Raw genomic sequence first — 14,190 nt, forward strand, 5'->3', positions numbered from 1 at the left:
CTGCAGGCGCGGTGCGGGGTGCCGGCCCTGGGCCGGGGCAGATGGGTGGACCTTTCGATTTTGGTAATCCCACCGAGAAGAGTACAAATCAGAAGAGAAAGGGGAAAGATTGAGGATGTTTGTGCCTGTGTCGTGTTTGTATACAGTCGGTGCGTGTCTGAAGAAAAAGGTGTGTCTGTCTTTCTGTCCAGCTGACTCTGTAGCGTCTGTTGGCGCCCCTGCTGTGCCCCTTTTCAGCCCACCACACCCCATCCCCCTTCAGCTTCTTTTTCTCCTGCTGCTTTCCCCCCAAAGGACGTTTGGAGGGCAAGACCAACCAGGTGGGGAGGGGGTTGCGCAGGTGTGGGGGAGTGACTCAACTCCAGCTCTCTCCAATGCTTAAAGGGAAGGTTTGAACGCGTTGCTGGGGGTGGGGGTGGGTGTGCAACGTCAGAGATCGCCCCTTACAGCCACCATACCCTTCGTCCGTATTTCCAGCCCGAGGGGTTGGGGCTGGGGGCTTGGACAGCTAGAGGTTCCGGGGGGTGGGGGACGATGACGCACAGATTGCGCAAAGAGAATCAATCCATCAGCTAGCCCGGCCCAGTGAAGGGAGACCAGCCGTGGGCGGGGGTGGAGGGGGGACGGAAATGGGGAGGGGGTAAGGGAGAGGGGAGGTAGCCAAGGGGAGCAGCCACTGCAGGAATGAAGGGGAGGGAGGGAGGGGGGCTGCAGTACAGGCAGAGAGCTGTGCGGGGGCGTGGGCAGAAAAAGGGGGGAGTTAAAATGACACACACCAGACACACAAAAACTGCGGACACGGGTGCCCATGGACACGCTCAGGGCTCGGACTGTCAGAGCCAGTCCTCAACCCCCTCCTCATCTCTTCCTAGCACGACCCTCATCTCTCTCTCTCTCTCTCTCTCTCTCACACACACACACACACACAATCACTCACGTGTTTTCCCTCTATAGCCAACAGTAGATTCTCGGTTCCATCAGTGGCTCGACTTTCCCAGAAGAAAGCCCATCAGCTCTGCAAGGAAAGAGGTGGGAGGAAGAGAGAGAGAGGAAAAGAGACGAGAAGGCAGCAGGAGAGGGAGGAAGGAAGGAGGGAATCTGGAACAGGTAAAAGAAATAAGCTAAAGGAGGAATAAAAACTGAAAGCCAAGGTGTTTTCAGAGATGCCAAGGAAAGGAGGAAGAGCAAGGGGTAGCTGACCCCACTGCACTACTTTACACCCCCATGACAATTTAGGATCTCCTGCTCCTGTGGGCTCCGCTCATTCCTCCTTTCCCTCCTCATCTCCCCCTCTTTTTCTCAGCCTGGTTACTGACAGCATTGGAATGAGGAGGGGGTCACGTTACCTTCTTGAGGAGGATGAATCAGAGAGAGATGGTTCTGACATCTGGAGCGGGGGAGGGGAAGCCATCCAAGAGCGAGAAAAAGGGGAGGAAGCCAAGGGGGAGACTGAGAGGCTGATGGGGCTGAGAGACCAAGTGTGAGATGAGGGGAGATGCACCCAGAGAAACTGTTACTGTAGGCTCAAGTATGTGGACACATACACATGTGAGTATGTACATGTTTGTGTATATATATGTATGTACAGAGATTAGTGAAACATGGGAAGAAAGAAGAAAGGGGATTGGGGGAAACCAAGAATGGATGGACATGGTAGTGTTTCAATTTAAATATGTAGTCTTTTCCAATCTGCGTGGCTGTGTTTTTGTCTGTTTTCAGGTGTCTGTGTGTAAGCGTGTGTGTGTGGGTTCTGATCCCTTCTGAGTGCCAGTATACCTGTGTAGTTAAGAGTCTTTGAGTGTATCCATTCTGGGCATATGTCTGAAAAGTGTGCCTGGGTTGGTATGTCAATAATGTGTGTGTGTACATATGTGTTTTTGTCCATTTCTCTGGATTCTTTCATGACTATGGTATATGTTAGAGGTTATGTGGACTTTTATGTGCCTTTGCTCTTTCCTGCCCCTCCCGAGCATTCACATTTTTCTCTAGATTTCTATGCCATAAAGCCTCAGTATCCAAGCCACTCATCTGCAGTCCTCAAGTTTAGGTCCTTGCCCCTTGTTTTCAGAGTGTTCCCCCATTTTTCCATTTTTCCACAACTCCCCGCTCCTTCCTCCACTCTAACCCAGAAGCCCAGGGGAACATATCAGATATTAGCATCCCACAGACCCAATCTTCATGGAGTGGGTGGGGGGTCAGCAAAGTGAAAGCCCCAGGCACCAATGACAATAGGCTTGGTGATTCCACAATCTGGATCTTGATCCCTCTGCGTGGTCTCCGAATCTCTGAGTCTGTTTCTTCCTCTCTCCTTTCTAGTTCCCTACCTGGGTCAAGTTATTCACACACACTCTACCTTTCAAAGGTGTACTGTGCTCTTCATACCCTGCTCGATTGGGGATAGGTTCCTGGGATAGGAAGAGAGAGAGATGGCAGAGAAGAAAGGGATATGCAGAGACAGAGCTGGAAAAGGCAAAGCTGAAGTGGGGACCTGGAGGGGGTGCCTGGTGTTTGCTCTGAGTTGTATGTATAAATCTCTCTTTGTCTTTGTTTCTGAATTTCACACTCTCCAGTAGAGTAGCAGAAGATGGGGTCCAGCAGAGTAGTGATCCAAGCCAAAGGTTTGGAAAACCAGGGGAGGGGGTAGAGCATTGGGTCTTTTCCCTGACAAAGTTTGGGAGAGAGCAGGGGCTTGTTCCCCCCATCTCCATCCCCAACAACACCCCCTTTCCTGCTAAGCTTGCGGTCCCCCTTCCGTCCCTTCCCCCCAAATGGTGACTCACCTCTGCAGCCTTTCATTGCGTCAGCGATGGAGGTGGGGGACAGGCAGGGCGGGGGCACTTTATGAGAGGGACAAGGGTCTTCAATTTGACCAGAAAAAAGGTGATGAGGTACCACTCTGAAAATGCATTTATTGCCCTACCCTCTGCCACCCCAGTTTAGTAGGCTGGGGAGTCCTGGGAAGGGGACTGGGAGAGGGCTGGGTCCCACTGACATGTCTGGGAATTATAAATAATAGGAAAGGAGTGCTCACCCTAATTTTCAGTCCCTCGGTCCCATTCTTTCATACCCCTACACACTCCTGAACGGGGGAGGGGAGACCCAGGAAGCCCGGGGGAGGGCAAAGCCGCAGAGATGAGTCACCAAGAAAGGGAGAGAGAGAGAGAAAGAGACAGAGATGAGGAGAGACAAAAGAGAGACAACTACTGGAGAGACCGAGAAAGGAAAAGACACATGCCATGAGGTGATATCCACAAACTAAGAAGAAAAAGGAAATCGTTTACTTCCATAAGCCTGAATCACACAACACAACTATCACACACAACACACTATCACTCAGAGTTACACTGATATTCTGAGACACACCCATTTGCACAAACACAGTGTCACACCTAGCCTAGCAGGGTCATCAAGACCCATGCTGAAGCTGTGACCAGGGTAATAGAGATTGGCGTTGAGAGTCTTCATTCTTCCTACATGGGATGGTGGAAGGGTGGTAAAAACCTTAAAGGTATGTGACTTCAAAAATCCAAGACGCGGACCAGGGACTCAGAGGCTACGCCTTGCACACACGAAGACACGCACAGACCGTTCCCTGCCTCCCCATCCACACATACATAGCAACATATCAAGCATCGTCCTCATCAAAAAGACACTTGGAGTACCTGATTCTGGGGTACACCAGCCACGTTGTCCCGAATATATCTCACCCAGACATCCCCTTACTCGTACACACATATACAGAAACGCAGACACACAAAGACGCCCATGGACACACACGGACCGAAACCACCTTGCGCTGCCTCGCCCGCTTCCGCACACGTCCTAGCGCCCCCGCGTGTTACTTTTCGGGATCGCAGTCTTCACCGCTCCGGAGCTTGGTTCCCCGGGAAAGCGGCGCCCAGGCTACCTCCGCCTCCTCCCCCATCCGCGCGTTGCCCACCCAGGAAAGGAGAAACCGTGCGCGGGTTCACGAGAAAGTAGAAAGCTGGGAGTTAGAGCCTGGATCGCAGGGATGAGGGAGGCTGGTCCTGGATGCCAAGGGGAATTTGGGGGGAAAGCCCAAAGTATTTGGACAGCAGCTTACTCCCAGGTTCATGGGAAAGTGAGGCCCGGGTCTATTTAGGGCGGCACGCTGCTGCCCGCCTTCGGTTGAGATCAATTGCTTCTTTCTGCCGCTTGTCTGGAGTAGAGGTGGGGGTGCGCAAGGGCAGGCAACCTTTCTCAGCTCCCCTCAAGAACGTCAATGCCTTGGCTTGTGTGGCTCAGTGGACTGAATGCCGGCCTCTGAACCAAAAGGTGGCCGGTTTGATTCCCTGTCAGGGCACATGCCTGAGTTGTTGGCCAGGCCCCCACTTGGGGGTGTGCAAGAGGCAGTCGATTGATGTTTCTCTCTCACGTTGCTGTTTCTCTCCCTCTCTTTTCCTCTCCCTTTCCCCCCTCTCTAAAAATAAATTTAAAAAATCTTTTTAAAAAGCAAATAAAAGGAAGAAAATCATTAGCCCCATTGCCGGAAAGCTTAGAGATCTCTCTAGCACAGGCTACTTGTGAAGGGGGAGGATATTGCGCCTCAGGCCTCTCCACTGAGTAGAACAAACACAGATGGTGAGCTAAGAGTTCAATTTATTGCAACACAGCCTTGGTTGAAGTGACAGGAAGGGTGGCAGCATGGCCAGGCACAAAAGGTAGAAGAGCACATCAGCAAAGCCGGAACTGGAACCGTGGTGAAGCAGTGGTGGTTCTCTGTGCCCACTTTCCACCTTCTGGTGCCCTCCTCTGCCCACACCTTGGATTCCATTCCAGTGAACCCTGTGCATGCTGTCAATGTATCCTTAGAAGCTGTCCGTTGTCCCGCAAGTTCAAGCTACTATGGCCAAAGGTGAAGTTCTGAGGCATGTTTTGAGCTTGGGACATCTGAGTTATAGTCGTTGCAAGGTTCCCAGCTACTGAGAGTGACTGGGAAGTCACTTTGATTTTTCTGGACCTTTATTTCCTTCCTTTGGTAGATGTGAGGACCCAGTATAGAAGACAGTGCTGTGCAAATACAGCTGTTACTACTTGTATTTAAATAGAAGAATGGTCAAAGTCCATAAAGCAGAAAAGAACCAGAGGAAGAGAGGAGTGTCCAGAAAAACCTGGAGATGGGAGTTTCAGTCTCACTAGAAGGCAGCCTGGTTAGAAACAGGAGACAGCCTGACACTGGCTGAGGGACCTGTACTTCACTACACCAAACTCTCCAGACTGAACCTCCTGGTTCTGCCACTGGCTGGGGGACATCAGGATGGGCCCTGTGAAATAGCAACATTGTGCAAAATTGGAGGAAACCCCAATCAGAGGGGTCAGGCTCAGAAAGGTGCATCACCAGATCATAAACAGGGGGTCAAAGTAAGGGGAGCATTATAAATCTATTTCATTTGCAGGTTCCCTCTCCATATTGCACACAGGGTGTGTGATAAAGAGGTCATGGGGAAAGGGAACAAAGAGGCAACGAGGAGCTAAGTGTCTAGGAGGTCCAGGGAGGAGGAAGATCAGGGTACAGAGAAGAGGGAGAAGACGCTGATCTAGAGGCCCAGGAGGCTAAGAAGGCAGTAAGGGGAACTTGGGACAAGCTCTGAGGGCTTGGGAAGGAGCAGAAGGAAGAAAGTGTGTATCGGGCAGCTGTGCTCCTAGTAAAGTGCTGGACGCGTTGCCCATTTCCCCCAGGAGGCAGCAGAAGGGAAAAGACAGGAAGGGCAGAGTTCACTCCCAGGCTAGGGCGATGGACAGGGAAAAGCTCTGAAGCCTGTTAAGGAATCGGTTTTTTGGCAGGGGAGGGGAAAGGGTGGGCAATAGCAGGGCAAGGGGTTCCCCCAAGTCGGGCAGTTCCGACCAGACCATGGGCAACGGTGTTAGGAAGTGTTAGGGGCAAGATGGCAGACAGCGAGGTAGGGGCAAAAGGGAGGCACCAGGAGCAGGTAAGGATAGGCAACAGGGTAGGGGGTGGAGCTTGCAAATGAGGGCGGGGACTTCTGGGGACCTAAGGTCAGGAGCGGGTCTAAAGTGTGTCTCAGATAGTAGAGGCCTCAGATGGCCTGAAGCAGGTACTGCTCAGCGTAACCCTTGACCAGCTCGAGCTCCTAGCCGGCCTGGCAGAAATAAGCCAGCTGTGACCACAGTTGGGGTGCCAGGAAGAGTTGGCACATGACGTTGAGGCCGGTGAGGCGCGGGGCCTGGCGTTGCAGATGCCACAGAAACTGGCTCTGCACCTGAGCAGTCTCAGCCAAAGGCGTCTATGCTGAGGCAGTACCATGTGTTGTCGCCACCTTGCGGAATGGGGAAGGGGCGCGTGCACAGCGTGATCACGCGCCACTCCAGGTCCTTGGCCGCCAGCAGGCGCAGGTTGCTCACGCTGATAGGGCTGCCCGTCCTGGATGATGGTCCCGCCAGGCAGCACGTCGCACTGCACAGGGGCGACAGCAGGAGGCTTGCCACGTCGTTGCCACCTGCCTCTGACAGGGCCTAGGTGTGCAGGGGAGAGAAGGTCCCAGAGACCCGCAGCGCCGCCAGCCTCAGCAGGGCTGAGGAGTTGAATCTGACTAAGAGGAAGCCCCGCGAGGGGCACAAGTGAGCTCCGGGAGGGCTGGTGAGCCCAGCGTCTCTTGGCATCTTCGCTCTCACATTCACACCCACGAGATCCCAATTGGGCCCCACAGGGGTGCAGGGTGAAGTAGGATATGTTAAAGTCCGGGTCCACAAGGGTAGCAAGGATGAATCAGGGCAAAGTCTTCGGATAGGAGAGGTGGGGACAGTGTGGAGTATCCAGGGAACTGGGTGTGTGGGCCCCTGAGTCTCCGAGAGAAGTGGAAATGAGGCAGATCAGTTGAGTTGGGAGCATGATGGAGGCGGAGGTGGAAGAATAGTCTTAGATGTTTGGGTCCCCGAAAAGAGACAGGATCGATGTAGGGAAGGCAGAATCACGGAAGTCTAGACTCCCGGGCTCTTCAGCCTCCAGAAGTAAGGACTGAGGGTCTGACAGCTGGGAGCCGGGAGCTGTTTGACTTCCCCTTGATGGTCTTCCTGGGTCAATCAAGTGCATCGACTGCAGCGTGATCTGTGGACCCAGGCCATTAGGGAGCTCCTTCCCAACTCCGCCCCTTTCGGCTCACAGGGCTCGCCTCTTCCCACACTCTGAGCCTTCCTTCGTCGCCACTCCTGGCGCTAGGCCAGACCTGGAGCCAGTCCAGGGAGCTCTCCTCAGCACCTGGGTCTCGGATTCCAGAACTGGCAGAACGGTCATTCGTCAGGGTCGCTTCCGCCTCTTGAGTTGCTTGCAGCTCCGGGTGCAAAAATCCTTGGCCACTCACCACTCCCCTTTCCTTGGCTCCACCCCCAGGAGCTTGCCACTCCTTCAGTTACCTACCACGCCCAGTTCCTCTTGGCTCTGTCCAGGAGTCCATCCCTAAACTGGTCCTGCTCACCCTACGCAACCAGGTCTTCTTTGTGCCATAAGTCAGTCTACTCAGGGGTCCTGGCCCCACTCTACCTGCTCCCACCCCAGCTTATTCCTAGTTACTTGCTCCCCTCTTTTAGTGCTCCTGCCCTTAGAAACTCCTCAAACAAATCCTCAATACTGAAGCTCTTACCAGTCCCTCTGGTCCTCTCCTAGACTTCTACATGTCCCCCACCACATGCTCACTGGCTGAGCCTGTGGATCTGAACGCCCTATTCTTTGGTTCCAAAGCCTGCTCTGTATCCTCAACAAGTTCGCAAAGGCTCAGGGTGAGGCTTGCTTCCTCTCCTTCCTAAGATTCAGGCACCTAAATGAGGCTTTACCCCTTTTTACTTGGGCCCCGGATCTCACCACTCTTCCGTTGCACTTAGCCAGCACCACGGTGCGGTTGGGATCCTAGAGGCAGCTATGGTAGGGGTCAGAAGATAGTGGAGGCCACCATAGATGCCCCCGAAAAGGCCAGCACCTTCTCAAACTCCCCTTCTGTGACCACCACGAAGTCTAATCGCTCAACCTAGGTCTCAGGTTCAGATCTGGACATGGGTTTGGCTCCCAAGAATTTGTCCTTGGCCTCAGGCCCTGACTCAGCCCCCAGAGGCTTGTCCTCAACCTCAAGCCCTGACCAAGACTTGGGGTTGGGTCTGGCTTCCTGTGGCTGGTTTTCTGAGAGTGGCTCCACATCTGGCTCAGTCTCTTTTTTTCGGACTTAGAGACCTCTGAGGTGGCTACACCATAGCCAGCTTCCAGCTTCATTACCCTGCGGAAAGAGAAAACCCAGCATGGGGTCAGAGCCCACTGTTTTCACATGTGGTCCCCTACACACAAAAAGTCCCCACAACCCCTTCCTACACAAACACTGCTTCTCTTCTGCTCTTCACACAGACCCTAGGGATAGAAGGCCTCCAGCTCTCCCCTCCCATCAGCTCCAATAACTCCCAATCCTACCTTGCTCCACCTGACCAGGACTCTCCTCAACACTCACAAACTCAAGACCCTGTGAGCTCCCTGGAGACTAACCCCTGACCCCCTCCATACCCGGTTAGCCCAGGAACTCAAAGGAAAGAAGGGGGTGGTGTAAATAATGGAGGGATACCTCCTTAAGGGCCCTACCACCTCTCTGTGAGAACAACATGAGAAAGAAATTTCTGTCATCTCCACTCCTGCTCCAGGAGGGTCTCCGGAGAAAGTGAAGGATTCAACTCCCACCCACCCCTTTTCCTGCCATTGTCACTTATCATAACAGAACAAAGAGAGGAGGATGTAGACTCCAGATCTCCTTCATACTGCTGCCCCAGTGTCCTCCACCCCCAACACACATATTCAAACATAAACCAAAGGGGTGGATAGATAGACGGCTCCACTGAAAAAGTTCAAGCCGATCCTCCCAGGGTCATCAAAACCATCCTTTTCTTCCTCCTGAGTCTGTTCCCTTCTCAGGGAGACTTGGTTCCACAGCAGGGTGAGGTGAGCATTTTGGAAAGGGTTCTGTTGGAGCTCCAGCAAACAAAATGTCCACCAAGGTCACCCATGCTCCCTCCTCCTTTTCCTTCCCTCCAAAGATGGAGTCCCTCCTCTTCTACATCCTCCCCCCTTGCTCCTTTTAAAATTTGTCCCTGTAATCTTTGCCCCATCTTCCACACAGGGCTTTCCATGCCCTTTCCATTCCTCAAAGTCTCCTTTTTGGGTCAACCCCCTGTGGATCTGGCACCCATTTAGCTTCTAGCTTTTCTCTATTCCCTGGGCAGAAACAGGGCCAAAGAGGAAGTTTTCTCCCCAAATCCTGATGGCGCCTTATTTCCAGACCTCCCTCCTCCGGATCAACCAAATCAACCAATCAAATCTCCCTCCTCTCTCTTTCAGACTATTATAATTCTCCCATCACATAACCTGCATTAAGCCTCATTAAGCAACATCCCAGGGGACACACATACCAGCTACTTTGCAGAGTGATATTGGCTGGGTTGGATTGTTTTTAAAAAACAAGAACATGACCTAGGCTTGGGAGGGATACCAAGGGGTGGTTTAGGGATGATTTTAGCTTCCATCCCACAAACACAGAATGCTTGCTGTAAAAACAAGCTTCTAAACATGAGCACCATTTCCCTCTTTCTTTTCAATCTGATACTGATGCCTAACACTCTTCCAGGTGAGACAGCTCAGGCCAGTATCATCAAAGGTACAGGTTCAGAGGATCTTAGAGTCCCTGTTAGGGCCACTAGAAATCACCCAGTTCAATCCATTCCTTTCACAGTGAGGAAATTGAAACCCAAAACTGTATGTTTTCCTGGATCCCAGGCCAGGGGTGGGGGGAGCCAGAAAAATGTATCTTTTTTGTGTGCCTTGGTCTCCAAACCCAGCCTGAAGATTGAAAATAGGAATTACTGGGTCCTTGGCAAGAGTCAGAAGTTCCAAGTGCTAAGGGCTGAGCTGACTCAGAACCAGAGACAGGTCAGCAATTTCTAGGCCAACAACCAGCTCAAGCAGCAGACTTCTTGCACCAGGCTCTGGGGATGATGTGTCCTAGAGATGAGCAGGTTAACCTGTGGCTCCCATCTGTGTTCATGGGTCCCTGGAAAATACAAACTGGTAGTTTAGGGGTAATTTCAGCAAATTCCCACTGCTCCCAAAGTGGGCAGAGTGTGAGCAACTTGTAAACTGGAACACATCCAACAGATCTCAGACACTTAGCTTTCGTTGCCATCCCTTGTTTTCAAGATAGGGAGACCATTTCCAATGGTGTCTCCACCTCTCAGATAAGGTTGCTTGTAAGGGAAGGGGGGCAGTTCCCAAGGTCACAGGGAAGAAGGAAAGATTTGCCAATTCATCAACCCTCTTTTTTCCAAGGCACTTCTCTACTTCTATTCCTTTTTTTTTTTTTTTTTTTTGGAGACACAAAGCTTGCAGGGTCTTTAAGCTCTGGGGGTGATGGGTGCTGGGGGAAAAAATAGGTCAGGAGTTCTGGGACAAGTCAAAGCTACCAGACAGCTCCACAACCCTTGCTCCACACTCTGATCACTTCCCACCCTCCAGGATGATACCCTCCAACTTGGCTCTTTGAACTCCTATGAATGGTCTAGGCAGAGGTAGCAATGTGCCTCCAGAACACTGTGGGAAATGTAGTTCAGGCATCTCCTCAAACTAGTTCCAGGGAGGGGGGCAGCATTTCCCTTGTCTTCTGTATCCCACATCCTTATATCCGTTCTTTGAATATCATAAACATGAAGGATCATTCTTGGGAGAAGAGGATGATTGAAGTCATCGCTGGGCATCCTGGGAGCCCCCTCCACCCCCACCGCACCCACACACCTGAAATACTGATGCCCTTGAGGTCCCAGCTTTTGGGAGCTGGCAGAGGGAGGAGAAGGAGCAAGGAACACAGAGGTGGAGACAGACAGCAGCTACACAAAGGGCCCAAAGAGCATGCAAAAAAGGTCAATAACCGAGGGAGAAAGGAAACAAAGGCAGACTGGGAGCTTAAGCCGAGAGAACACGGGAGAGGGGAGCCGAAGGAGGCACGGACGCGAATCACGGATATGACACCGCCTGACTCAGAGCCCAGCCCGTGCCAAAAAAGTCCTAGCACTGCACCCCCCCCCCAAGGGAGACCAAAAATAGAAAGCAGCGTGACACACCCCCTTCTCCCGGCTGTGTGATGGGGGAAGGGGTCAAGGAAAGGAGACAGCTGGAAGAGAGGCTGGGCGAGAACAGAAGTTTAGAAAAAAGAGACGGAGACGAGATGAAGTGGGGCAGAGGCAAGGGATGAGGAAGACGGACTGAGGAGTCGGGGAAAGGGGGTGCCTTGGAGGGCCACAGCCATGGAAGATGGGGCCTGTACTGGGGGGGGGGGGCTGTGTTCCCCTCTTCCCTCAGCCTCTTTCAGCTGGCAGGAGAGAGATTACAGGAAGCTGTCTAATTTGGCAGGGGTACCCTTAGACACCAGATCCTGGGGACAGGCGGGAGCGAAATGGCGACGGGGTGGGGGAGGGATGACTGGCGAGCATATTGGACCCTAGAGGTGAATCGTGGTCTCAGTTATCTAGGTCACGGGACTGGGAGGGGTTTGGCCTTAGGGGTGCAGCGGCTTTCTTCCCCCGGGGGATGGTGGCCTCTACTGTCCGCATTCTTCGGCGGAGGAGCAAGCCAGCCCCCTCAGGTCCCACGACCCCCCCCCCTACCTCGCCGGAGTCTGAGCTGGCGCCGGGATGCTGAGAAGCGGAGTGGGGCGGTCGCGCAGGCAGAGAACGAAGCCGAGAAGAGGTCGGTCACTTCGGAGTCCCTAGGGTCAATCAAATTCGGGCGACGCGCGGGGGCAGCACCGGTCCGGACTCGGAGTTGGAATGCAAAGGTGGGGTCTGAGCCGCAGCTCCGTTCCGTGTCGCCCGTGGGCTTCGGCACCTAGTGCTTCGGGGTTCGGAGGGTGTTCATGGCTCCCGCGGTGGTTCTCGGCTGGGCCTGGGTGTGCGTCTCTGAGGGGCGGATACCCCAGCGACCAGGGGGAAACCCGGCTCGGATCTGGAGCGGACTCGGGTCCTGCGGTAGGCTGACAGGAGCGGGGCGGAGTGGAATGCAGAGGAGTAGTCGCCCCAGGAGGTGCGGTCCGGCGGGCGGGCTCAGCTGCGTGGCCTTGTTTTGCTGACGAGACTCCGCCCCTGGTCCTGGCTAGGTAGCAGCCCTGAGGGCGGGGAGATGTCTTGGGTTTTGGTGGAAGCAGTAATATTCGTTTAGTTGTCGCCCCCTGTACACAGTACCTCTACGCTTGGCCCGGGAGTCATTACCGCCCCGCGCGCCCCCTGGACAAGGCCACCCTCTGATCGTAATCCCCCTTCTCCGACCTCCAGCCTACAGGAAAGAGCGGTTGGAAAAGGCTGGGGAGATGACGGCCCTGGGGACTGGGTCGGAGAAACTGTTAGAAGAAACTGGAAACCATGAAGATCGGGAAGCGAAGAGACACCAATGGACAGAAAGGCAGAGAGGCTGAAAGAAGCGGAGCGAGGCCGAGACGGGTGAGACCGGCCCCCATCCTCCGCGGTCGCACATCAGCCTCGTCCCTCAGGCGCACAAGCTGCCTCAGCTCTCACTCAGCCGCTTCTTTCTCATGGGCCATCAGGCAGCAAGGCCTCCGCGGAAGGAAAGACTTCAGGCAACCAGTGTACACCAAGCACATGCACACAGACCTCTGCGCACAAGCATGCGCTGCGATCTGAGCACCGGGCTCGGCACCCCATGCCAGCCCGGACGGGTAGAGGAAGTATGGAAGGAAAAGCAAAGTGTGCACTTGGAGCCCGAAAGGGTGCAGCACTGTCTCTGACTCTAATAAGCTGGTGGCCCAACCTCTTAACTCCTGAGGGCTCCCCCGACCCCCATAAAGTGATATAAATACACTTGCAGTTGTACCCTATAAAGAGCCAGCGAAGTGATGGGTGTGGAAGGCCTTCAGTAAGTGTAAAGCGCTGCAGAGAGTATTCAGGTCTGCTGAGGATAGGACGCCTCCCTCGTCCCCCTTCCACCCCCTGCCCAGCTCCTTTGCTCCCCACTTCCCACCAAAGTTGATCCCTCACCTATCTCATTCCATTTTTATGCTTTCCAAGGTGACGATTCTATAACCTGGTAAACTGATCCCATTGGATGAATGTGATAAAATGGAGGATCATGTCCCTTGACTCCCATCCACCAAGTGGATAAAGGGATGAGCATAATCTCTTGAATTCTAGCTCTAAATAGGCCAATAAAGGAACTGACAAATCACTCAACATTTTTCAAATAAACTAGACCCCCCCCCCCATTTAGATTTTTAAAACTGCCAACATGGCATGAGCCTTGCAAAGCTGTAGATAAGGTGGAATATGCTCAACTGTGGGAAAGCACCTCAGATAGCTGAAGTTATTGAAGGAAATAGTCACTAGTGGAAGAAGGGAGATGCAATCACATTTTAATCCCGCCCCTTTCACCAGAAGCTTCATTTTCCGCCATTGGAAACTCTTGGATTGGTCCAACATTCAGCCACTTCCAGTTCCCTTAGTCAGACTAAAAATTTCCTGAAGTTCCAATTCCTTCATATTCATGTTATTCAGAGCAAGATGTCACTGCTCACTGGGCCAGTCAAAGGCCATATGGTTCTAAAATCATCATATTCAGACTTCTCCATCCTGGCTGATCTGGAGGATAAGGGGTAGTGGTGGTAAGAAGTTGAAAGATAATTAATCTTCTGGCTGTGTCTCCCAGCAAGAAAGAACCAGAGGCATTCAGCATTCTTAAGTGTTCTGAGGATGCAGGGAGAAGGGCCATCACCCTGTGCTATATGTTTTGAAATCAGCCAACATCAAGGCCAGTGAGGAATGGAGGGATAATCTGCTGCTCGAAAGGCTTCTCAGGCCTGGGTTGCAGAGCCACCCTGTATCTACTACTGGTGGTAATATGTGGGAGCTACAGAACCACTTAGCATGTTTGCAAAGCACTGTGGCTTAATCCTCTCAACGCTGTAGGATGGGTGGGATTGTTTACTCACTTTACAAATTTAAAAAGTGGGTCCTGAGAGGTTCCATGACAGCTATCTCCCATAGCTGTCAAGCTACACTATCAGGGCCTCTGATTGCAAACTCAGACCCTTCTGAACACTCACACATGTACTTTGTGAAAGCATGAAAGCACTTTACAAACTATAAATCACAAAATAAATGTCAGTGCTGTTAATGCTGGAGATTTCC

General features: G+C 52.8%; 1 protein-coding gene across 1 annotated transcript; it reads right to left on the minus strand.

The window, feature by feature from the left end:
- Nucleotides 1-4,602: 4,602 nt before the first annotated feature.
- On the minus strand, nucleotides 4,603-9,856 carry NAT16 (N-acetyltransferase 16 (putative)). The gene is given in 8 exon segments (XM_090279342.1): nucleotides 4,603-6,255; nucleotides 6,257-6,385; nucleotides 6,387-6,444; nucleotides 6,447-6,642; nucleotides 7,763-7,908; nucleotides 7,911-7,934; nucleotides 7,937-8,186; nucleotides 8,189-9,856. Coding segments are annotated over 8 exon segments (1,050 nt in total). The 5' UTR covers nucleotides 8,240-9,856; the 3' UTR covers nucleotides 4,603-6,059.
- Between the last annotated feature and the right edge of the window lie 4,334 nt (nucleotides 9,857-14,190).

This window comes from Furipterus horrens, unplaced genomic scaffold, assembly GCF_987537825.1.
Source record: "Furipterus horrens unplaced genomic scaffold, mFurHor1.1.pri manual_scaffold_5, whole genome shotgun sequence".
Classification (NCBI taxonomy): Eukaryota; Metazoa; Chordata; class Mammalia; order Chiroptera; family Furipteridae; genus Furipterus; species Furipterus horrens.